The 26151-nt window shown below is 45.2% G+C and overlaps 1 protein-coding gene and 1 non-coding gene across 2 annotated transcripts; one reads left to right on the top strand and one right to left on the bottom strand.

Annotated features, from left to right (window-relative positions):
• Positions 1–4479: 4479 nt before the first annotated feature.
• LOC139249574 (probable G-protein coupled receptor 139) lies at positions 4480–12830 on the bottom strand. Its single transcript, XM_070872520.1, has 2 exons — positions 12734–12830; positions 4480–5375 (listed from the first exon to the last, which is right to left on the bottom strand). Exons 1-2 carry the CDS (start codon positions 12828–12830, stop codon positions 4480–4482), a joined length of 993 nt encoding a protein of 330 aa, XP_070728621.1.
• A 6776-nt stretch (positions 12831–19606) lies between these two features.
• Positions 19607–19679, top strand: trnak-cuu (transfer RNA lysine (anticodon CUU)). The gene has a single exon. It is a non-coding gene; the product is annotated as a tRNA-Lys (tRNA).
• Positions 19680–26151: the final 6472 nt, after the last annotated feature.

Below are 26151 nucleotides of genomic sequence, written 5' to 3'. Positions count from 1 at the left end.
GGACTGTAACAAATCTGGCAGTAATATCCATGGACTGCACCAACTCTGGCAGTCATATCCATGGACAGTACCAACTCTGGCAGTAATATTCATGGACTGCACCAACTCTGGCAATCATATCCATGGACTGTACCAAGTCTGGCAGTATTATCCATGGACTGCACCAACTCTGGCAGTCATATCCATGGACTGTACCAACTCTGGCAGTAATATCCATGGACTGTACCAACTCTGACAGTAATATCCATGGACTGCACCAAATCTGGCAGTAATATCCATGGACTGCACCAACTCTGGCAGTAATATCCATAGACTGCACCAACTCTGACAGTAATATCCATGGACTGCACCAACTCTGGCAGTAATATCCATGGACTGTACCAACTCTGGCAGTATTATCCATGGACTGTAGCAACTCTGACAGTAATATTCATGGACTGCACCAACTCTGGCAGTAATATCCATGGACTGCACCAACTCTGGCAGTAATATCCTGGCAATGGCTGGCCTCAAATCTCATCCTCTGCCCAAACACAGGAACCACACGTGGGGATAAGAGGAATCATCCGGTTTTGGATTGCTGGTCTACAGGGAAGGGACAGAAATGGAACAGATTTCCCCCAGTCTCTCTCTCTCTCTCTCTCTCTCTCTCTCTCTCTCTCACTTTCTTTCTATCTGTTGCGGACGCAGCGAGAACCAATGCAGGGGCCGATTACTGATAAAACCAGCAACTCAACAGAAACTTGAATAGCGGATTCTTCATCCCGACGGATTAATACAATCTGCCGAATTGGTCATGGTCTTTGAATGACGAACCCAATACAATAATCACTACATTAGTCGCCAGCACTTGTATGTTTCCTGGAAGAACAGGATGAATGAAAGTGCATGATTACGGTGGTAAACCCGTGATCACTGTTTGGGGAATTATGAGGTGATCCTCTAATCTGTTTGATTTACTTTCCACAACCCGCTGCTGTTTAACGGCACGGACCCATTTAACAATCCGGGTATTGCCCCATTTAAAGGCTGGATATTCGCTCATTGAACACTCCGGTTATTCACCAATTTAACGCAAGCTTTGAAACGCATGTGGTTTTAAATAACCGGCAGAGTATCATGTGATACTGGACTATTGACAACAGCAGCAATGGTTCAGTTTTTTGCACCAATAATAACATCAATGGTGGAATGCTTGTCTCCCAGGTTGGGTTAAATTGATGAGAATTTAAAATGACCGTAATCGTGGTTTAACATTAGTTTGGTCGATATGCCACGATGGGTTTATATAAAGTATAACCCTTATCAAACACAGTAAAATATGAACAATTAGAAACTGCTGAGCATGTCTACTCCGGTTCAGTTAAACCAATCACTCCCATAAGAGTCTGGTCCATGCTTTCTTCCAGATGTGGATTTCCAGCGGTTTTCTTATTATCCGTACTGTACGTGGATCCGGGATTCTGCTGCACCAGGACCCAGGAATGTCCTGTAACTGGAGCGGGGAGTGTGCTGTACCAGGACCAGTGAGTGTGCTTTCATGGTACACAGGAGTGTGATGTAACTGGACCAGTGAGTGTGCTTTCATGGCACACAGGAGTGTGATGTAACTGGACCAGTGAGTGTGCTTTCATGGTACATGGGAGTGTGATGTAACTGGACCAGTGAGTGTGCTTTCATGGTACATGGGAGTGTGATGTACCAGGACCAGTAAGTGTGCTTTAATGGTACATGGGAGTATGATGTACCAGGACCAGTGAGTGTGATTTCATGGTACACAGGATGTTATGTAACTGGATCAGTGAGTGTGCTTTCATGTGACACGGGAGTGTGATGCAACTGGAGCAGTGAGTGTGCTTTCATGGTACATGGGAATGTGATGTACCAGGACCAGTGAGTGTGCTTTCATGGTACACGGGAGTGTGCTGTACCAGGACCAGTGAGTGTGCTTTCATGGTACACAGGAGTGTGATGTACCAGGACCAGTGAGTATGCTTTCATGGTACACGGGAGTGTGCTGTATCAGGACCAGTGAGTGTGCTTTAATGGTACACGGGAGTGTGATGTACCAGGACCAGTGAGTATGCTTTCATGGTACACGGGAGTGTGATGTACCAGGACCAGTGAGTGTGCTTTCATGGTACATGGGAGTGTGATGTACCAGGACCAGTGAGTCTGCTTTCATGGAACACGGGAGTGTGATGTACCAGGACCAGTGAGTGTGCTTTCATGGTACGCGGGAGTGTGATGTACCAGGACCAGTGAGTGTGCTTTCATGGTACATGGGAGTGTGATGTACCAGGACCAGTGAGTATGCTTTCATGGTACACGGGAGTGTGATGTACCAGGACCAGTGAGTGTGCTTTCATGGTACACGGGAGTGTGATGTAACTGGATCAGTGAGTGTGCTTTCATGGTACACAGGAGTATGCTGTACCTGGATCAGTGAGTGTGCTTTCATGGTACACGGGAGTGTGCTGTACCGAGATCAGTGAGTGAGCTGTACCGGGATCAGTGAGTGAGCTGTACCGGGATCAGTAAGTGAACTGTGCCGGGATCAGTGAGTGAGTTGTACCAGGATCAGTGAGTGAGCTGTACCAGGATCAGTAAGTGTGCTGTACCGGGATCAGTGAGTGAGCTGTACCGGGATCAGTGAGTGATCAGTACCGGGATCAGTGAGTGAGCTGTACCAGGATCAGTGAGTGTGCTGTACCGGGATCAGTGAGTGAGTTGTATCGGGACCAGTGAGTGATTTGTATCGGGACCAGTGAGTGAGCTGTACCAGGATCAGTGAGTGTGCTGTACCAGGATCAGTGAGTGAGCTGTACCGGGATCAGTGAGTGAGCTTTACCGGGATCAGTGAGAGAACTGTGCCGGGATCAGTGAGTGAGTTGTACCAGGATCAGTGAGTGAGCTTTACCATGTCAGTAAGTGTGCTGCACCGGGATCAGTGAGTGAGCTGTACCGGGATCAGTGAGTGAGCTGTACCGGGATCAGTGAGTGAGCTGTACCGGGATCAGTGAGTGAGCTGTACCGGGATCAGTGAGTGAGCTGTTCCGGGATCAGTGAGTGATCTGTACCGGGATCAGTGAGTGAGCTGTACCAGGATCAGTGAGTGTGCTGTACCGGGATCAGTTAGTGAGTTGTATCGGGACCAGTGAGTGATTTGTATCGGGACCAGTGAGTGAGCTGTACCAGGATCAGTGAGTGTGCTGTACCAGGATCAGTGAGTGAGCTGTACCGGGATCAGTGAGTGAGCTGTACCGGGATCAGTGAGTGAGCTGTACCAGGATCAGTGAGTGAGCTGTACCGGGAATAGTAAGTGAGCTGTACCAGGATTAGTGAGTGAGCTGTACCGGGATCAGTGAGTGAGCTATACCGGGATCAGTGAGTGAGCTGTACCAGGATCAGTGAGTGTGCTGTACCATGATCAGTGAGTGAGTTGTATCGGGACCAGTGAGTGATTTGTATCGGGACCAGTGAGTGAGCTGTACAAGGATCAGTGAGTGTGCTGTACCAGGATCAGTGAGTGAGCTGTACCGGGATCAGTGAGTGAGCTGTACCGGGATCAGTGAGTTAGCTGTACCAGGATCAGTGTGTGAGCTGTACCGGGATCAGTGAGTGAGCTGTACCAGGATCAGTGAGTGAGCTGTACCGGGATCAGTGAGTGAGCTATACCTGGATCAATGAGTGAGCTGTACCTGGATCAGTGACTATGCTGTACCGGGAGACGGGAGAGTGCTGTACCTGGAGCAGAATTGCAGCAATGACATTACCTTCTGATCGGGCCGAGAAACCTTAGAGACTGTCCAACGCTGGACAAATGTATCACTGGGCAAAGTGCAGTTTTGGTTGGTCTACAATCTGCTTTATTGCACAATAGGTAAAACATACAGAACACTGAGAGCGATAGAGTCCAGTGTAAACAGTTCAACATCAGTTTGGAAACTGTCACTAAAATAAAGATCTAACGAAAACTTTGGATTACAAGTTGAAGTACAAACATTGATTCTGTTTCCGTATCTATCCCAGTGAGGATGCAGAGATTAATCTCCTTCACAGTCTTCTTCCACCTTGATTTTTTTCTGGTGTGTGACCTGATTTTCAAAAAAGTCTTTCTTCAAAGATCAGCAGAGATTCGAGAAAGTTTTCAACACTAAGAAACTCTATTCCCCCTGACTGAGGGGAAATGGTGAACTAATGGTCTAATGTATAAAATAATGGCACAAGAATCCCATTGCCAATATACCCCTGGATACTGAGCTCAGCCCCTGACTGTCTGAGGCATCAATCTGCTCTTGGGTAACGTGCTGCCCTGGGGGAACACATGTCTGCAAGGACCCTACTATGATATTAAATTACTGTTAAGTTTCAAACAGCTTGAGATATGTTTCATAAAATATCAATTACATAAAGCCGATAGTGAAATTAACAGAATATGACATAACAATATATGATATCAGAAAATATGAAACCTTCTCATCGAATTAACTTGAGCATCATTGTGAAAGGACATGTGACTACATTCATCAAATCCTCTCTGAATTTCTTCTGGGTCACTGCGTAAATAAAAGTGTTCGTGCAGCAACTCAGGAGCTGGAGCATGAAGCTGATTTCCGATAAAAATGTGGGCGGAGAAACAGAGTATCCCAAGTAATCCAATCGTCTCAACACAGAACAGACCATGAACACCACCCATAACAGTATGAAATTCCCCGATATAACAAACAGTACAATCATCGATTTCCTTCGGTTCTCCATCTCTGGGTCACTGGGGCTCTCGCCACTGCTCCGACCCCGGAGTCTACTGCGGGCTCTGTTGGACACTAAAATCTGTCTGACCATTAAAGCATTGAACAGTAGAATCAAAATAAATGGAATAAAAGGTGTTAAAATGTAATGCATTAATTCAACGATAGTCCAGACCAGCGAACGAGAGACACCAATTTTCACGCGGCAAAACCATGGACTGTTGGACAGCCAATATTCACTTGTATACAGAAAATACCAGAAAATGTTCCTCAGACAGCTCAGCACTGTCACTGTTCCTAGAACCACAGTCGCTGTTTGCTCCGTGCAATATTTCAATTTCAGCTTCTGGCAACAAATGGCCACAAATCGATCGAAGGTGAAAGTGACGGTGAACCAGACAGAACAATCTGTGGCTGCATAAAGCAGGATAGCGTGGATATTACACATTTTAACGTGCAACAGAAAAAAAAATTGATCCCGATAAACAATAGGAACCTGCCTCAGTATCAGATCGATGATCACGACCAGTAGATCCGCCGCTGCCATGGCCACCAGGTAGTGAGTGACACATTTGGAGAGACCACACTTTCCCCGAGATAGGATCGCAATCGTCACCACATTAACTGTAAGCAAGAGGAAAATAGGGTTTTTATGCACAAACAGCGGACACATACAGTAGTTTGCTGAGTTTCCAAAGACATGACGGAGTCGGATCTATAACAGGGATAATATCGTTCTTCACAATAACATGACATGCGCCAAGAATTTTGCTGCTTGGCATTTCATCAAGTGATGGAACCATATCATGTTATCGGTGATGGAGATACGTGGAGATTTTAATCAGAGGAATCGGTAAAGTATCGCAAAATACGAGACACAATGGGACCAAATGAAACACGGTTCAAACCAGAACCTGATTTTAGAGCAAACCCTAAAATAATGAATGGAGAAGTGTGAGCTTCACCTACACGTGAGCCCGCGGGAGAATGAAATTGGGGGTATTTGCTGGATTGAATTGCAGACTGTTCGAGTTAGTTGTTGGAGTGATACAGCTGAACTTACTGTCCCAAGGTGGGGATGGGATAGAAGAGGCCTGGCAGTAAGAGGAATGGGACAATTGATTGTGCCCTTAGGATGGGATTGTAAACTGACAACACCCACTCTCTGTGCTCATAGATCAAAAATGGTCATTGGTTCAAGGCATTGAACGCACCTGTACAATGTCACAACCCAAACCTGGCTATCAAATGTTTGTAATCTACGCAATAGTATCATAGGAGTTACTGGATGAATAAAAATCCTACAGTTCATCTAATTCACCTGTTAGCTTCCGGGTTGTCGCACGATGTAATGATGATTGTGTCGTTGTCTAATCAGAGCAATCAATCGCTGCCAATTGTGTACAATAGAGCCATAGGAGGTGGGTGGGGTGGATTGACCCATCCACCTCCACGGAGGTGTGTGGGGGGCCTGACCCATCCACCTCCATGGCACGAACCTGGTATTGCAGTACTTGCAGGAACGGTGCAGTGGCTCTCGGCCTTTTGGCTAAGAGGATTGGCGCAGAGTGATCCTTGATGTGTGCAAGGTGACCTCTGGCGTTAGTGATTTGACAAAGAATTGGAAAGATTGGCTACGAATTTAAAAAACAAATGTGTGGAAGAGAAGCCCCCTGGTGGCGAGCATTGGGAAGTACAGATCCAACGTCACGTGTTCCCCCTCAGCAGCTACTTTTACCACATGACATGTCTCCAATTACAACTGCAGCAACAAGGTATTTATATCTCGTCTTTATACAGTGAAGCTTTCCAAGGTGCTCCGCAGGTGTATTATAATACAAAAATTAATGCCCAGACACATAAGGATAAATTGCGGCAGACGACCAAAGCTTAGTCAAAAAGGTCGGTTTGAAGGAGCGTCGTAAAGGTGGAAATCGAGGAAGAGAGGCGGAGAGAGTTCGGCAGGGAATTCCAGAGCTTAGGGCCCAGGTAACAGAAGGCACGGCCACCAATGTTTGAGCGATTAAAATCAGGGATGCTCAAGAGTGCAGAATTAGAGGAGCGCAGATATCTTGGGGGGTTGTAGGACTGGGGAAGTTTACAGAGATAGGGAGGGGCGAAGACTTGCATGGATTTAACAACAATATTTTGAAATAGAGTCGTTACTTCACGGGGAGACAATGTAGGTCAGCAAGTACAGGGGGATGGGTGAACTTGGTGCGAGTTCTGACAGGGCAGCCGAGTTTTGGATCAGCTCAAATTTACGTAGGGTAGAATGTGGCTGGGCAGTGGAGCATTGGAACAGTCAATTCTACAGGTAACAAAAGAATGAGTGAGGGTTTCAGCAGCAGTTGAGCTGAGGCAGGAGTGGTGACGGGCGATGTTATGGAGGTGGAAAAAAGCAGTGTTAGTTATGGAACGGTATATGTTCAGAAGCTCATCTCAGGATCACATGTACCAGCATGGTTGTAAACATTGTGATTGAGCCTCAGACAGAAGATGGGGAGAGTGATGATGTAAGTGGCTGGAGAACGCAGTTGGTGGCAGGGACCGAAGGCAACAGCTTCCCAATATTTTATGGGAGAAATTGTCTGCTTATCCAGAACTGGATGTCAGACCACAGTCTGAAAATTTAGAGTCTTTGGAGGGGTCAAGGGAAGTGGTGGTGACTTCGAGCTGAGTGTCATCAGCGTACATGGGGAAACTGACGCTGTGTTTTCAGATGATGTCGCCAAGGGGTAGAATGCAGATGAGAAATAGGAGGGGGCCAAGGATAAATCCATGGAGGACACCAGATGTAACGATGTGGGAGCGGGAAGAGAAGCCTTTGCAGGTGATTCTCTGGTTAAGATTAGAAAGATAAGAATGAACAAGCCCAGTGCAGTCTCCCCCAGCTGGATGACTGTGGAGTGGCGTTGAAGGAGAATGGAGTGGTCAGCAGTGTGAAAGAATGCAGATATGTCAAGAAGGACGAGGAGGGATAGCTTATCTTTGTCACAGTCATGTAGGATGACATTTCTGACCATGATGAGCTGTTTCGGTGATATGGCATGGGCAGAAACCTGAGTGGACAGAATCGAACATGGAGGTGGGAAAGATGCACACGGATTTGTGAGGTGACAACACAATGAAGGACATTGGTGAGGAAAGGGTGGATGGACATGGGGGCGGTAGGTTCCAAGGACAGAGTGGTCAAGCGGTTTGCTTTTTTGAGGCGAGGGTTGATCACAGCAGGTTTGAAGGAGAGGGGGATAGAGCGCGAGGAGTGAGAACCATTAACTGTGTCCGTTAACATGGGAGGCAGGAAGGAATGTTGGGTGGTGATCAGTTTGGTGGTAATAGGGTCGAGGGAGCAGGAAGTGATACATGAACAATTTCAGCACAGATCAGTCATGAGGGGAGATGAGAGAGAAAGTGGAAACATATGCAAGTCCCGGCCTAGGGCAGGGCGATCCTGAGAGGAAGTTTGTCACGGTGGCCTAGGGGAAGGAAGCAAAGTGGCAGAGGCAGCTTATTGGATGGTCTCAATCTTAGAGACGAAGAAGTGCATGAGCGCCTAATATTGTTGTGCGAGGTGAGGATGAAGGAGACTGGGGAGAGGGTTTAAGAAGATGGTTAGCACTAGACAATGGAAGCCGGTTTGATCTTTGCATTCCAGAATGATTCTGGAGTAGGGAGCAATTTTGTCAGACAGGAGCAGGACCCAATAATACATTATTATTGGCGGTGAATAGCTAAACCAGTTGTCCGCCATATCCGTTTAAGTCTGTGTCTCTTAGACTTAAGTGAGTGAAGTTGGGTACTGCACCAGGTGGAACAGCCAGTGTGAGAGAGAGACTGATTGTTTTAATCGGGACTGGGCCAACAAATGTGGTGGTGAGGGTGTGGTTGAGCAGATCGGTAGCTGCAGAAATATCGTGGTGAATGGAGGGCCGAAGGCTGGACAGTTGGGATCTCGTAAGTGCAGTTGTAAGAAAGTCGGGAGAGAGAGTTTTCCAGGGCGGTCACAGAAGGATGCAGGTTTGGTGTGGGGCGAGGGGAAAGACACATACACTCTATCCTGGAAAGGTAATTTTTGAAGCATATTTATCGAACTTGCCTCTGAATGAGTCAACTCTCACTGCTTCCACCATCTCCCTCGCGAGCCTGTCGCATATACATTTCAAATTACAACTAGTTTACATCTCATGTAGAAATATTGTTCCACATTTGTGCTTCAAATACAAAATGTTCAATTCTGAATTAATGTTTGTTTTGGATATTAGATGTGATTCCAATCCTGATGCTTTTCCCATTGGATTCGCGATGGATTAACATTCGAGGAGCCGAGTAACTGATATCCTGTGCTCTTCTGAAGGAAACAACTCCTCGGGCTCAGGGGAAAGGATGGGGAGTGGGAATAGCTGAAGTGCCCTTGCAGAGATCTGGCACAGGCTAGATTGGCCGTATGTCCTTCTGTGCTGTAACCATTCTCTGATTCTACACTCGGCAATTGGAAATTCATGTTCACGTGTCATGTGCTGCACCAAGAATACAACGGCGGAGAATGTCCCCTTAATATTATTCATTTTTCCCCACAATTTCTCAATTACCTTACAGGTTACAGTTGGAACAATGCTGCTCTTACTGTAAATAGTGGAATAATATGATTCAAACTATAATCGCCCAGATTTTGCGGTCAGTGGAAACGTGATGGTGCTCACCGCTGACCTCGAACAATGCTGCCCACAAAGATCCAGTGATTCCTGCGGCATCAATATCACCCCGCTGATAGTAACTTTCATTTGAGGCAAGTATAGGGGATCTCCAGACTCCAGCAACAGTGATGTCATAAAGCTGGCTCAGCAGCCAATCACATTGAACAATTCACAGATTGCAAATTGGGAAGTAAAATGCACTGATTATCCTTCACGTTTTAATTATTTTACAGAGAGTGAAATATAGATTGGGACATTTACAGGAATAATGTAGAAACTGAAATAATATAAGTAAACATGTTTTTTAAGTTATAAATAACTTGGAATTTTTATCATTGTGGAAGATTTTGACATAACGTCGGTATAAGATTCGATGTTTAGTGCCAGGACGACGGTTCAGAAGTAATTAGAGTGTAATACACCATCAAAAACAAAGTTACGTCTCTTTCAACCAGGCTTGACTATTTCCGGGGCTTTTAAGAGAGATATAACAGCATAAAAGTTTAATTTATGTCAGCGAGTTGAATTGATTGCCGGCTGTGGGGAGTTTAACAGCGAGTCCTCTGGAGGAACATGGAATGACTGGCAGCAACTCCTGGATTTCCACCTGCAGCTGTGCATGTGCTTACTCCGGACATTGCTCTCAGGTTCACAGTTGTAATGATGGCAAATGCTGAGAGCAAATCCCAGGCCATTACTCCAAAACTGGGTTTCAGAAGCGAGAATCGTAAAATCGTAGAATAGTAGAGCACAGGAAGAGGCCAATCGGTGCATCGGATCTGTGCCGGCAAATATTTCCATTCTATTCAAACACTGTGACTCTTGCTCTTTTCCTCAAGTGGTGTGAGTGCACTCGGCTTTTAATTCATATAATGAATAAATCACAATCCAACAACGAATGGTGTCACTAACAAAACACTACGCTACAATGAATATACATTCGATCAGCCATATGATGAACTGTATCAGGCAGGCACGGGATTCAATTGATAATGCAGATTCAGTCTCAGTAATCAAACCATTAAATGTGCTGCATAATAATAAACCGGGATCAAAATCAGAACTGTAATTTAACTATTCAGAAACAGTGACATAACTTAAAACTGGAAATGATGGAAAGTGCGGCAGCTGAATCAGATTGTATTATCAATGATTCTGTCAGCTAACTGTTCTGACTCATTTGTACAATTAAATAATCAACTGTATAATGCAGAAATTGTCTAATTTGTGTGAGATCATGGAACAGTTTCTCAGCCGAAACTCGGACTCAGAATTTACAGCAAAGTATCCCCTTTAAAGTGAGAGAATAAGTAGTATGGCTGGTCCCATCGCCTGACAGAAGAGTCAGATCTAAATACGATTGCTGAAATGGAACAAATAATGACAAATGAAAGACACAGCATCCATTGAACTGCTAGCAATGAATGGGAGTTCACATCAGTGCAGCATGGACCAGAATCAAACACACACAGGAGCGATTCACAAAACAACAGAGAGGCAGGAGAAAGGAAGGAAGAAAGAGTACTGAAGGAAGTGGTCCTAGAAATAGAGGATGCATTGGTGGTCATTTTCCAACAGTCTATCGACTCTGGATCAGTTCCTATGGACTGGAGGGGAGCTAATGTAACACCACTTTTTAAAAAAGGAGGGAGAGAGAAAACGGGTAATTATAGACCGGTTAGCCTGACATCAGTCGTGGGGAAAATGTTGGAATCAATCATTAAGGACGAAATAGCAACACATCTGGAAAGCAGTGATAGGACCGGTCCAAGTCAGCATGGATTAATGAATGGGAAATCAGGCTTGACGAATCTTCTGGAATTTTTTGAGGAAGTAACGAGCAGAGTGGACAAGGGAGAACCAGTGGATGTGGTGTATTTGGACTTTCAAAAGGCTTTTCACAAGGTCCCACCCACGAGATTGGTGTGCAAAATCATAGATCATGGTATTGGGGGTAATGTACTGATGTGGATAGAGAACTGGTTGGCAGACAGGAAGCAGAGAGTAGGGATAAACGGGTCCTTTTCAGAATGGCAGGCAGTGACTAGTGGAGTGCCGCAGGGCTCAGTGCTGGGACCCCAGCTCATTACAATATACATCAACGATTTAGATGAAGGAATTGAGTGTAATATCTCCAAGTTTGCAGATGACACTAAACTGGGTGGCAGTGTGAGCTGTGAGGGGGATGTTAAGAGGCTGCAGGGTGACTTGGACAGGTTAGGTGAGTGGGAAAATGCATGGCAGATGCAGTATAATGTGGATAAATGTGAGGTTATCCACTTTGGGGGTAAAAACACGAAGGCAGAATATTATCTGAATGGCAGCAGATCAGGGAAAGGGGAGGTGTAACGAGACCTGGGTGTCATGGTTCATTAGTCATTGAAAGTTGGCATACAGGTACAGCAGGCGGTGAAGAAGACAAATGGTATGTTGGCCCTCATAGCTAGGGGATTTGAGTACAGGAGCAGGAAGATCTTACTGCAGTTGTACAGGGTCTTGGTGAAGCCTCAACTGGAATATTGTGTTTAATTTTATCTTCTAACCGAAGGAAGGACGTTCTTGCAATTGAGGGAGTGCAGCGAAGGTTCTGCAGACTGATTCCCGGGATGGCTGGACTGACATATGAGGATAAACAGGATCAACTGGGCCTTTATACACTGGAGTTTAGAAGGATGAGAGGGGATCTCATGGAAACATGTAAGATTCTGACGGAACTGGGCAGGTTAGATGCGGGAAGAATGGTCCCGATGTTGGGGAAGTCCAGAACCAGGGGACACAATCTTAGGATAAAAGGTAGGACATTTAGCAGTGAGATGAGGAGAAACTTGTTCACTCAGAGAGTTGTTAACCTGTGGAATTCTGTATCGCAGAGAGTTGTTGAGGCCAGTTCATTGGATATATTCAAGAGGGAGTTAGATATGGCCTTTTTGGCTAACGGGATCAAGGGATATGGAGAGAAAGCAGGAAAGGGGTACTGAGGGAATGATCAGCCATGATCTCATTGAATGGCGGTGCAGGCTCGAAGGGCCGAATGGCCTACTCCCGCACCTGTTTTCTATGTTTCTATGTTTCTATCAATGAATGAATGAATGAATTGCCGGAGTGCAGCACCTTTCATGACCACAGGATGCCCCAAAGTGTTTTCAGACATCGATGTATTTTTGAAGTTTATTCGTTGCTATACTGCAAGGAAAGTAATTGAATAAAAAGCTGGACACGGGGACTAAGAAGCCATTTACTGTTAATCTCGGGTTATTGAAATACCGAGTGAAAGGAGGAACTTACCAGGGACACACACAGCAGCCAGCAGAGGATAGTAAATCTTTTGGACATCAAAAATTGCCCATAGAATCTGGAGCTTGATGTGAAAACCAAGAGACATTTTCCCTTGTGATTCGAATCGATGAATCGATGGTTGGTATTAATGCTGGGAGCAATTAACCGATTGAGACAATGAGAAGTTTCCTCTTATTTATAGGCGAGAGAATCCATCCAGTTATAACATCGGGCCCCCTGCTGACTGGGTTTAGTTAAAGTTACTGAACAAACAGATGATATCAACAACTTTCACAGCAAGACTTTTAATAACATAAGCACAATTCCCAATCAGATAAAGCCCAGAAGACCCGGAGACAAAAGTCTCACATTGCTAAAAGAATGACATAATTGCCTTTTCTTAAAAAACTTATAAGGAAAGACTGGGAATGGTAGAATCACAGAAAGTTACAGCACAGAGAGCGGCCATTGGGCCCACCGTGTCTATGTGGGCTGAAAAGGAGCTCTCCAGCCTAATCTCACTTTCCAGCTCTTGGTCCGTAGCCATGTCGGTTACAGCACTTCACGTGCATAACCAAACCCTTTGTAAATACGATGCGGTTTTCTGCATTTACTACCATTCAGGCAGTGACCTCCAAACCCACACTAGTGTTTGGGTTCAGAAGTGTTCTTCACTAATCCCCTCTAATCCTTCAAATCTTTATTTAATTCTCTCCCGCTTGGTAATTTCCATCTCTGCTGAGGGAATTAGCTCCATAGTAACCCACTCTATCTGGGCCCCACATCATTTCATGCACCGCAATCAAGTCTCCCCCTCCGCATTCTCTGTTCCACAGTAAACAACCGCAGGCTATCCAATCATGTCTCATGGCTAAAATTGTACAGTCCTGGCAAAATCCTTGTGAATCTCCGTTGTACCCTTTGCAGTTCAATTAACATTTCCTGTGATTTGGTGACCAGAACAGTGCTCAGTACTCTCGCTTTGGCCTAACTACAGTTTTAAACAGTTCAAATATAATAGAAACATAGAAAATAGGTGCAGGTGCAGGCCCTTCGAGCCTTCACCACCATCCAATATGATCATGGCTGATCATGCAACTTCAGTTCCCCATTCCTGCTTTCTCTCCACGCCACTTGATCCCTTTAGCCGTAAGGGCCGCATCTAACTCCCTTTTGAACACATCTAACGAACTGGCCTCAACAACTTTCTGTGGTGGAGAATTCCATAGGTTCACAATTCTCTAAGTGAAGAAGTCTCTCCTCATCTCAGTCCTAACTGGCTTACCCCTTATCCTTAGACTGTGACTCCTGGTTCTGGACTTCCCCAACATTGGGAACATTCTTCCTGCATGTAACATGTCCAATCCCATCAGAATTTTATATGTTTCTATGAGATCCCCTCTCATTCTTCTAAATTCCTGTCAATATAAGCCTAGTCGATCCAGTCTTTCTTCATATGTCAGTCCTGCCATCTCGGGAATCAGTCCGGTGACCCTTCGCTGCACTCTCTCAACAGCCCTTCCGCAGGTTAAGAGATCAAAGGTGTATTAGGAGATCAAAGGTGTGTCCTCACCAAGGCCCTGTTCAACTGCAGTAAGACCTCCCTGCTCCTATACTCAAATCTTGCTCTGAAGGCCAACATGCCATTTAACTTCTTCACTGCCTGCTATACCTGCATGCCAACTTTCAATGACTGATGTACCATGACTCCCAGGTCTCATTGCACCTCCCCTTTTCCTAATCTCTCACAATCCAGGTAATATTCTGCCTTCCTGTTTTTGCCACCAAAGTGGATAACCTCACATTTATCCACATTATACTGCATCTGCCATGCATTTGCCGACTCACCTAACCTGTCCAATTCACCCTGCCGACTCTTAGTTTCCTCCTCACAGCTCACACTGCCAGCCAGCTTAGTGTCATCTGCAAACTTGGAGATATTACATTCAATTCTTTCGTCTAAATTCTTAATGTACATTTTAAAGAGCTGGGGTCCCAGCACTAAACCTTGTAATACCCCACTAGTCACTGCCTGCCATTTTGAAAAGAACCTGTTTATTCCTGCTCTTTGCTTCCTGTCTGCCAACCAGTTCTCTATCGACGTCAATACATTACCCCAATACCATTTGCTTTAATTTTGCACATTAATCTCTTGTGTGGGACCTAGTCAAAAGCTTTTTGAAAGTCCACATCCAAATTCACTGGTTCTCCCTTGTCCACTCTACTGGTTACATCCTCAAAAAATTCTCGAAGATTTGTCAAGCATGATTTCCAGCTCACAAATCCATGCTGACTTGGATGGATCCTGTCACTGCCTTCCCGATGCGCTGCTATTACATCTTTAATAATTGATTCCAGCATTTTCCCCACTACCGATGTCAGACTAACCAGTCTATAATTCCCTGTTTTCTCTCTCCCTCCTTTCTTAAAAAGTTGGGTTATATTAGCTACCCTCTAATCCATAGGAACTGATCCAGAGTCTATAGAATGTTGGAAAATGATCATCAATGCATCCACTATTTCGAGGGCCACTTCCTTAAGTACTCTGGGTGCAGACTATCAGGCCCTGGGGATTAATTGGCCTTCAATCGCATCTATTTCGCTAACACAATTTCCTGACTAATAAGGATTTCCTTCAGTTCCTCCTTCTCGCAAGACGCTCGGTCCTCTAGTATTTCCGGAAGGTTATATGTGTCTTCCTTCGTGAAGACGGAACCAAAGTATTTGTTCAATTGGTCTGCCATTTCATAAAACATAGAAACATAGAAACATAGAAACTAGGTGCAGGCGTAGGCCATTCGGCCCTTCTAGCCTGCACCGCCATTCAATGAGTTCATGGCTGAACATGCAACTTCAGTACCCCATTCCTGCTTTCTCACCATACCCCTTGATTCCCCTAATAGTAAGGACTTCATCTAACTCCTTTTTGAATATATTTAGTGAATTGGCCTCAACAACTTTCTGTGGTAGAGAATTCCACAGGTTCACCACTCTCTGGGTGAAGAAATTCCTCCTCATCTCGGTCCTAAATGGCTTCCCCCTTATCCTTAGACTGTGTCCCCTGGTTCTGGACTTCCCCAACATTGGGAACATTCTTCCTGCATCTAACCTATCTAACCCCGTCAGAATTTTAAACGTTTCTATGAGGTCCCCTCTCATTCTTCTGAACTCCAGTGAATACAAGCCCAGTTCTCCATTAGAAATTCACATGATTCCGATTGCAAGGGACATAGAAACATAGAATCACAGAAACATTGAAAATAGGTGCAGGAGTAGGCCATCCGGCCCTTCGAGCCTGCATCACCATTCAATAAGATCATGGCTGATCATTGCATCAGTACCCCGTTCCTGCTTTTTCTCAATACCCCTTGATCCCTTTCGCCGGAAGGGCCATATCTAACTCTGTCTTGACTTCACTAATCTTTTTCGCTTCACATATCTATAGAAGCTTTTGCAGTCAGTTTTTATGTTCCCATACTCTTATTTTCCCCTTCCTAATTAAATCCTTATCCTCCTCTGCGGAATTCTAAATTTCTCCCAGTCCTCAGGTTTGCTGCTTTTTCTGGCCAACTTATATGCCCCTTCCGTGGATTTAACACTATTCCTAATTTCCCTTGTTAGTTACGGTTGAGCCACCTTCTCCATTTTATTTTTACTCCAGACAGGGATGTACAATTGTTGAAATTCATCCATGTGATCTTTAAATGTTTGCCATTGTCGATCCACTGTCAACTCTTTAAGTTTCATTCGCCAGTCTATTCTAGCCAGTTCATGTCTCATACCATCGAAGTTACCTTTCCTTAAGTTCAGGACCTGAGTCTCTGAATTAACTGTGCCACTCTCCATCTTAATAAAGAATTCTAACATATTATGATCACTCTTCCCCAAGGGGCCTCGCACAACAATATTGCTAATTAGTCCTTTCTCATAACACATCACCCAGTTGAGGATGGCCAGCCCTCGAGTTGGTTCCTCGACATATTAATCTAAAAAACCATCTCTAATACACTCCACGAAATGCTCCTCCACCGTATTTCTACCAGTTTGGTTTGCCCAATCTAAATGCAGATTAAAGTTGCCCATGATTGCACGCATCTCTAATTTCTTGTTTGATGCTGTCCCCAACCTCACTACTGCTGTTTGCTGGTCTGTACACAACCCCCACTCGCGTTTTCTGCCCTTTGATATTCCGTAGCTCTACCTATACAGATTCCACATCATCCAAGCTAATGTCCTTCCTTACCACTGCATTAATTTCCGCTTTAACCAGCAACGCTACCCCACCTCCTTTTTCTTTCTGTCTATCCTTCCTGAATGTTGAATACCTCTGGATGTTGAGTTCCCAACCTTGATCAACCTGGAGTCATGTCTCCATAATCTCAATTATATCATATTCACTAATAGCTGCCTGCGCAGTTAATTCATCCACCTTATTACGAATACTCCTCGCATTGAGGCACAGAGCTTTCAGGTTGTCGTTTTAACACACTTTGTCTCTTTAGACTTTTACTATAATGTGGCCCTTTTCGATTTTTGCCTTGGGTTTCTCTGTCCTCCACTTTTACTTTTCTTCTTTCCATTTTTGCTTCTGTCCCATTTTACTTCCCTCTGTCTCCCTCCATAGCTTCCCATCCCCCTGCCATATTCGTTGAAACTCTTCCCAACAGCACTAGCAGAAACTGCCCCTAGGACATTGGTTCCGATCCTGCCCAGGTGCAGACTGTCTGGTTTGTACTGGTCCTACCTCCCCCAGAACAAGCTCCAATGTCCCAGGAATTTGAATCCCTCTCTTCTGCATCACTCCTCAAGCCACGTATTCATCTGAGCTATCCTGCAATTCCTACTCTGACGAGCACGTGGCACTGGTAGCAATCGTGAGATTACTACCTTTGATGTCCTACTTTTTAATTTAACTCCTAGATCCCTAAACTGAGCTTGTAGGACCTCATCACGTTTTTATCTATATCGTGGGTATCAATATGCACCACTACAGCTGGCTGTTCACCCTGCCCCTCCAGAATGCGCTTTAGCCGCTCCGAGACATACTTGACCTTTGCACCAGGGAGGCAACAAACAATCCTGGAGTCTCGTTTGCGCCCGCAGAAACGCCAAACTATTACCCTTACAATAGAATCCCCTATCACTACAGCTCTCCCACTCTTTTTCCTGCCGTCCTGTGCAGCAGAGCCAACCCTGGTGCCATGGACGGCTGCTGCTGCCTTCCCCTGATGAGTGATCTCCCCCAACAGTACCCAAGGTGGTGTATCTGTTTTGGAGAGAGATGGCTGCAGGGGACACCTGCAGTACCTTCCTTCCACTGCTCTTTTTTTTTGGTCACACATCCCTTATCTGCCTGAGTAACCTTTAACTGTGGTATGACCAACTCACTAAACATACTATTCACGACTTCCTCAGCATCGCGGATGCTCCAGAGTGAATCCATGTGCAGCTCCAGTGCCACAATGTGGTCTGCCAGGAGCTACAGCTGGATACACTTCCTGCACATGCAGTCGTCAGGGATGCTGTAAGCGTCGCTGTCTTCCCACATAGCTCGGGTGGAGCATGACACAAGTCTGGGCTCTCCTGCCATGACTTAACCCTTAAATTAATTAATTTTTCAACAATGACAAGGTTTCTTATTGCTAAGAACAAGAAGAAAGAAAAATGAAAGGAAAGCTACGCACTACTCAACCACTAACCCTCTTGGTTGTGAAGTTACCCTTCGATTACTTTAAACTTCTTTCTTACTTTTGATCCTGCACCAGCTGTAGCTCGCTGCTCGCTGCTCCTCCTCCAGCTACACCTCCGACTGCCGCCGATCCCCGACTCCTGCTGGGCTTTATAGGGCGCTGCTCGCTCCACCTTCCTGCTGCTCGAACGCCTGGACGACTGGAGACCAGCTCTGCTGCACGGATCTGGTGTACACACATATCGCAGTGTGGGCTGGCCCGTGCTGTCCCTGGGCCCCTAGCCCTGAACTCACCCCGCCCCTGGGCCCCGATCACAACCTCCCCAGTCTCTCGCTGCTCCTGCTGTACCTGCCCACGCTTCAATCACCGAACTGGACTTTGATGACATAACACTACGCTGCCGTCACCCTCCTACACCAGCTCGCGTTGTACCTTGTCGTGGTACACCACCACGCTGCTCCCAGGCCGCCGCTCACCGCTCCTTTTATGGCCCCGACCTGCCGCTGGTGTTCTCCACGCAGCTCCCAGCAAATCCAGTTACACGCCGTGTCACCGCACAATTCTCAGCTGTGATTGTAAGCTGACTATATTTAAAGCTATCGCAGAGGCTGTAAGCAGTGTTCCCTGGTAGTCTAGTGGTTAGGATTTGGTGTTCTCACTGCCGTGGTCTGGGTTTGATTCTCGGTCACAGAAAGCATTTTTACAGAGCAAGTTGACAAAAATAATTGAAGTCTGTGAGATACTGAATAATTGTTTCAATCATCATTAATCCATCCACATGTGTTGCACACTGAAGGAAATACAAATAAGTTTGCCGAGTGACTGTTAAATTTTAATAAATTTTTATACAACCGTAGAATCAGCAGAAAAACAGGATATTCAGCCCATAGTACCTGATAAATAGCCCATAGTACAAGAGTAAGGAAGTCTTGCTACACTTGTACAGGGCTCTGGTGAGACCACACCTGGAGTACTGCACACAGTTTTGGTCTCCTTATCTGAGGAAGGATACACTTGCCTGGGAGGTGGTACAACGGAGGTTGACCAGATTGATTCCTGGGATGAGAAGACTGTCTTATGGTGAGAGATTGTGTCGAATATGCCGATACTCTCTGGAGTTCAGAAGAAAGAGAGGTGATCTCATTGACACGGACAATATTCTGAAGGGGATTGACAGTACAGCTGTTGAGAAACCCGGCTAGCTCAGTCGGTAGAACATGAGACTCTTAATCTCAGGGTCGTGGGTTCGAGCCCCACGTTGGGCGATTAATTTTCCTTAAATCTTATGTTGTTTTCACGGGGAAACATTATTAATGAACCGATAATCTTCTTTTGCACAATGAAAGAAATGCGAACTGAGGGAGAGTTGATAATTTAATCATTTGTTCTGTGCTCTGCATAAGAACACAAGAACCAGGAGCTGGAGTCGGACATTTGGCCCTTCGAGCCTGCCTTCTTTTGCACTGAAACAACTTAGAACCGTGTTTTTAAATTAGCAGTGCCAGATATTTCGAGGGCACATTTCAATGCTTCACAAAACCATTGCTTTCGCGACAGCCACCCGGGATCGAGGCTGTTTCTGAAGTAACTTTGATATTACCGTTTGTCGTTGATGTGGAGTAATTTTATGAAGTTCGATGGATGTCCCAATGCACTTCAGAGTGGTGTCAAAACAAATGAGTTTGTAATTAAATACAATTAATGTCAGGAGTGGGTTTCAAACCCATGCCTCAAGAGGAAACTGCAACCTGAACACAGCACCTTAGACCGCTCGGCCATCCTGACTGGTGAATGAAATAGTTGCAAATTATTACTCTGGAAAGTTTCAGACCAGGCGCTTGTTCAGTGTTGCTGGAAGGCCCAGTGACCGGGATATCCTCTCCTCCGGGGTTTTCCTGAGCGTGTGCTCGGTGTACGGGGAGCTTTCGCCCGGGTCTGAGGCAGCTTGCATCATGCGACAATGTGACCCGGACTGCTTTTGTTCAATTTTATCGCACACAAGTTTTTGTTTCAAAAATAATATTTCTGCCTGCGATCAAACTAAGGTCATTTCGCGTGTGAGACAAACATGATAACCACTACACTACAGAAACTACTGCTTAGCTCAATGCCCAGAGAGAAGTGTTCAGCAACAAGCTGAAATGCTTAATCCCTCTCTCTGCAAAAATTCCTTTTACAAACATTTCTCTGACCGGAACTGCACAAATCAAAATTGTTCTCCTTTCCCTGTGATTAAGCTCCCCAATTTCCTCCTTTGTAATTTTCTGGACAAGGACAAGGACTGAAAGTGCTTTGCGATCAGAAAATTGGCGGAACCGCTGTGGATAATGACAGGACTTCTGATGGTTGACGGCATCTATGTGAATTGCTCTGCATCAATAATTAGCAGAGCGTAAAGAGGGGAAACTGACATTATGGATGAGAAAAGGCCGAGCCAAATTGTAATGTTGGAGATGGTTTTGTTGTTTTGGGAAAAGTTTACAATTTTTTGCTATGGTTGGTTCCATGGTGTAATGGTGAGCACTCTGGATTCTGAATCCAGTGATTCAAGTTCAAATCTCGGTGGATCTGAATTCATGTTGTCCCAGCTGCTGAAAATTTGGGATCAACAAGTGAAAGACACCTGGTGCTGGTGGCCAGTTTTGTTGCCTTTGTCAATGAGGCTTGATCAACAAGTCTCGTAGTCAAATCATGTGCTCAACCGACAATTACCTGTTACAAACGAGTTTGTTGTCGAATGCTGCCTTTATCTGCAGAGCAGAAAGAGGGGAAACTGACACATCCTGTGAACATGCCCCACTTTCGAACATTCATTTGATGAATATTGTCGAAACTCACACTGATGATGCCGATGATTGCCCCCACAATGCCAACAGGGTGAAATCTGGATCGAAGCAGTTGGCGGGCTCTGAGCACCGGCAGGTTTCGTGTAAGCAGCTCTGCCCGAAAACGGCGCCATCTTGTTTACAGTACTTGCCGTGGAACTCTGACTCATCGATAATATCTGCCTCAAATTATCATCCGTCGTCATGCAAGCCTGGGCAATTGCGATGGCCTTTTTCAAATCCAGCATCTCTGCAGCCAACAGCTTCCTGAGGATCGCATCATGGCTGATGTCCAGCACGAAGACTTCACGCAGCATGTCTTCCAGCACGTTCCTGAACTTGCACGGCTCAGCAAGACGTCGCAGGTCAGCAATAAATCCAGACACACCCTCACCCTCAGCACGAACATGTGTGTAGAAACGGTAGCGTGATATGATGATCCCCTCTGTGGCTTCAGATGGTTACCCACCAACCTACACAATTCTTCATACACTTTTCCCACCGAAAGTATAGGCGAGAGAAGATTCTTTATGAGGCCGTAATTTTTCAGACCACAAACGGTGAGGAGAATTGCCCTGTGCTTAACTGTGTAGGCCTCTGCCTCCATGCTGTTGGCCACAAAATACTGATCCAGGCGGTTGAAAAATCTGCCCAATCCTCACCCTTCACAAATCTCTCCAGGATTTCCAATGTGCCCGTTGTGCATGCGAAGGGTCTTAAATTACCTCGTCGCCAATTGTAATGACTCAAGTGTCTTGTTGCTGTAAACTCACTCAGGTGCAACCTGATCCATCTTTATTCCAGCCCGAGAGTGTCTGTGTGACAAAGACACCCAGCTTAGAAACAGATGACCAAGCACGCATGCCACATGTGTAAACCCCGATGACCTCAGACTGCGGCGCCCTCTGATGTCTGGTGACCCCCAAGCATTAATATGTATCAACCCCTCGAGCCTATTCCTCCAGTCAATGAGATTGTGGATGATCTGTGTCCTCACGCCTTGGCTCCATATCCCGTAATACCCTTGGCTAGAAAACTTTCGTCTACCTCTGATTTAAAATTATTCATTGAGATAGCATCTGCTGCATTTTGTGGGAGAGAGCTCCTCACTTCTACCACCCTTTGAGTGAAGAAGTATTTCCCAACGTTTCTCCCGAATGGCCAGATGGGATTTTAAGGTTGTGTTCCCTTGTCTTAGAGTCCTCCGCCAGCGGAAAGTGTGTCTCTCTATCTACCCTTCAATTCCTTTCCAAGTCCAATACACCCAATGAAATCGCTCCCTAACCTGCTGTATTCCAACGACCAGAAGCCTAGTTTATTTAATCTATCCTCACAGTTTAACACGGAGCCCTGGTAACATTCTCCACGGCCAATATATCATTTCTAAGGTGCGGTGCCCAGAACTGTGCACAATACTGCAGATATGATGTAATCAGGGCTTTTTATAGTTTAGTAATACATTCTCTTCTTTATATTCCAGCACTGTCGATCTAAAGACTGAAATTATTTTAGCCTTTGTGAATATATTTTGCACCTGACTACTATATTTTAGTGTATGTACATGGGCCCCTAAATCTACCCACGGCTCCCAGCTTTATACCACTCAAAAAATACTCGATCTATTTCTCTCAGGTTCAAAATGGATGAAGTCACGCTTGTGTGTTTTATAATCCATCTGCCACAGCCTTGTTCGCTCACTTAATCTATCAATTTATCTTTGTAATGTTGTGCCTATATCTACACTACTTACTATATCTACACGACTTACTTTGTACCATCGGCAAACTTGGATATTTGGCTCTCTGTAATGTTGTCCATGTCATTAATAAATAGAGTGAATAGTTGATCATCCAGCACAGATCCTTGTGGGACACCACTAGTTCGACATTCCAATTCGAATATATTCACATTATCCCTACTCCCTGTCTTCGACCATCTAAACAATCTTCTAACCACTCCAATAATTTGCCTTCAATTTCACTCATTTTAGCGAGCAGTCTCTTTTGTGGAACCTTGTGCATTTCGCAGCCACCGACTCCTTCCCTTTCCCTGCCACATGTCTGAGGCTGAACCAAACTGTTTGCAACCTTGGTGCAATATTGGACCCTGAGGTGAGCTTCTGACCACATATCCGTGACATCACTAAGACTGCCTATTTCCAGCTCCATTACATCACCTGACCCTGCTCCTGCTTCAGGTCATCTGCTGCTGAAATCCTCATCCATGCATTTGTTACCTCGAGACTTGCCGAAGCTGGCTTCCACGGTGTACCTTATGTAAACGTGAGGTCATCCAAGACTCTGCTGCCCATGCCCCAACACAGAATAAGTCTCATTCACCCATCACCACTGTGCTCACTGACCGATATTGTTTCCTGCTTAAGCAATGCCTTGATTTGAAAATTATATTCCTTAATTTCTCAAACTCCTCCATGGTGGCGCTCCTCCCTATCTCTGTAATTTCCTCCAGCCCCACAACTCCGCAAGATATCTGCGCTCCCCATACTGGCCCCTTGAGCATCCCCGATTTTAATGACAATTGTAACGGCCCTATTAAATAAAGGAGGAAGACAGAAAGCAGTAAACTATGGATCAGTTATGTTGGAGTCCAATATTAAGTAAGTAGTATCAGGCCATTTAGAGAACCATAATATAATCAAACAGAGTCAGCATGGTTTTATAAAAGTGAAATCGTGTTTGACAAATTTGCTATAGAGTTCTTTGAGGATGCAACGAGCAGGGTGGTTAACGGGGAACAAGTCGATGTAATGTATTTGGATTTCCAGGGAACATGTGATAAGCTGCCACATAGAAGGTTACTGCACAAGATAAGTGATTGGGGGTTGGGGGTCATATATTAACATGGATAGACTATTGGCAAACTAACACATAACAGAGAGGTGGCAAACTGTAACTCGTGGGGTGCCACAGAGATCAGTGTTTGTCCTCAATTATTTACCATCTATATCAATTACTTTGATGAACGGACTGGGTGTACTGTCGCCCAATTTGCTGAGGATACAAAGATAGGTGGGAAAAAAAGTTGTGAGGTGGATGCAAATAATATGCAAAGCTATATAGATAGGTTAAGATCCGGGGGTTAATATGCATGGAAAAAACATAGCATGCAGGAAGACAAATGGAATGTTAGTCTTTATTGCAAGGGGGATGGAGGATAAAAGTAGGGAAGTCCTGCTACAACTGTACAGGGCATTGGTGAGACCACACCTGGAGTACTGCGTGCAGGTTGGTCTCCTTATTTAAGGAGGGATATATTGCATTGGAGGCATTTCAGTGGAGGTGCATGAGGTTGATTGCTGAGATGAAGGGGTTGCCTTATGAAGAAATATTGAGCTGGTTGGGCATATACTCATTGGCTTTTGGAGGCATGAGATGTGATCTTACTGAAAATTATAACATTCTGAGGGGGCTTGACACGGATGATGCAGTTAGGACGTTTCCACTCGAGGGGGAATCTCGAACCCGAGGCATAGATCCAGAATAAGGGGTTGCCCATTTAATACGGTAATGAGGATGAATTTATTCTCTCAGATGGTCATGAATCTTTGGAACTCTTGTACCCAGAGAGCTCTGGCGGGTGGGCCATTGAATATATTTAAGGTGGAGGTAGATGAATATTTGAATGATAACCAATCAAGGGATATGGAAAGTGGGCAGGGAAGTGGAGTTGAGGCCAAGAGCAGATCAGCCATCATACTATTTAATAGCGGAGAAGGCTCGAGGGGCAAAATTGCTCCGATTTCTTGTGTTCTCATGTATAAAGCCTGGCGTCCCATATGCTTTGCTAACTGCTTTATTAGCCTATCCAACACCTTCAAAGATTTGTGCACAAACACTCCCAGATCTGTCTGTTTTTGCGCCCCCTTTAAAATTGTACCATTGAGTTTGTACGGTCTCTCTTCATTCTTGCTACAACACGTATCACCTTACAATTCTCTGCACTGAATTCCATCGGCCCTTTGTCCGCGCATGCCACCAGCCGGTCTATGTCTTCTTGAAGTCTATTGCTACCTTCCTCACTTTTCGCCACGCTTCCAAGTTTCGTGCTTTCGGCAAATTGTAAACTTGCGCCCTGCTCCCCCAAGTCCAATTCATTCATGTCTATCAAAGCCAGTAATGGTCCGAGTACTGAACCTTGGACGTTAATGTACACCCTCCGCCAGTCCGAAACACAGCCATTCACCACAACTCCCTGCTTGTTGTCCCTTTGCCAATAATGTATCCATGCTGCCCTTTTATCCCACGTCATTCAATGTTGTTAACATGCCTCGTATGTGGTACGTCATCAAACGGCAGCTCATGGTTATCATATTGCTCAGTTAGTCACAAATTAAGGATATTCTTGTTTTATTTATCCGCGGAATGTGGGTGTCGTTGTAAGTTGGACATTTATTGCCCATCACGGATTGACCTTTCAGAGGTGATGGTGAGCCACATTTTTGAACTTCTGCCGTCCGTGTAGTGATGGTCCTCCCACAGTGCTGTTAGGGAGGGAGTTCCACGATTTTGACCCAGCGACAATGAAGGAATGCCGATATATTTCTAAGTCAGAATGGTGTGTGACTTGGGTGGGAACCTTGAGGCGCTGATATTACTATGCACCTGCTGCCCTTGACCTTCTGGGTGTTAGAGGTGGCAGATTTGGGAGGTGCTGTCGCAGAAACAAAATAGATGAATTACTAGTGCAAACAGAACTTAATAGGTTTGATCGAACAGACATTACAGAGACATGGTTGCAAAGTGACCACAGTTGGGAACTAAATATTCAATGATATTTAACTTTTAGAAGAGATAGGCGAAATGAAAAAGGAGGAGGGATATCTGATAATGAAGACATTAGCGAAAGGATCTTAGCTCTAAAAACCAAGAAGTAGAATCAGTTTGGGTGGTGC

The sequence above is a fragment of the Pristiophorus japonicus genome, unplaced genomic scaffold, assembly GCF_044704955.1.
Source record: "Pristiophorus japonicus isolate sPriJap1 unplaced genomic scaffold, sPriJap1.hap1 HAP1_SCAFFOLD_327, whole genome shotgun sequence".
NCBI classification, from domain to species: domain Eukaryota; kingdom Metazoa; phylum Chordata; class Chondrichthyes; family Pristiophoridae; genus Pristiophorus; species Pristiophorus japonicus.
This window is presented reverse-complemented; position numbering and strand designations above follow the sequence as displayed.

Excerpts from the sequence above, each read along its gene's own strand:
- LOC139249574 (XM_070872520.1), bottom strand. The coding sequence starts at position 12,830 with ATGTCTCTTGGTTTTCACATCAAGCTCCAGATTCTATGGGCAATTTTT. Across the intron at positions 5,376-12,733 it reads GGCTGCTGTGTGTGTCCCTG|TTAATGTGGTGACGATTGCG; the intron begins GTAAGTTCCTCC and ends TCTTGCTTACAG.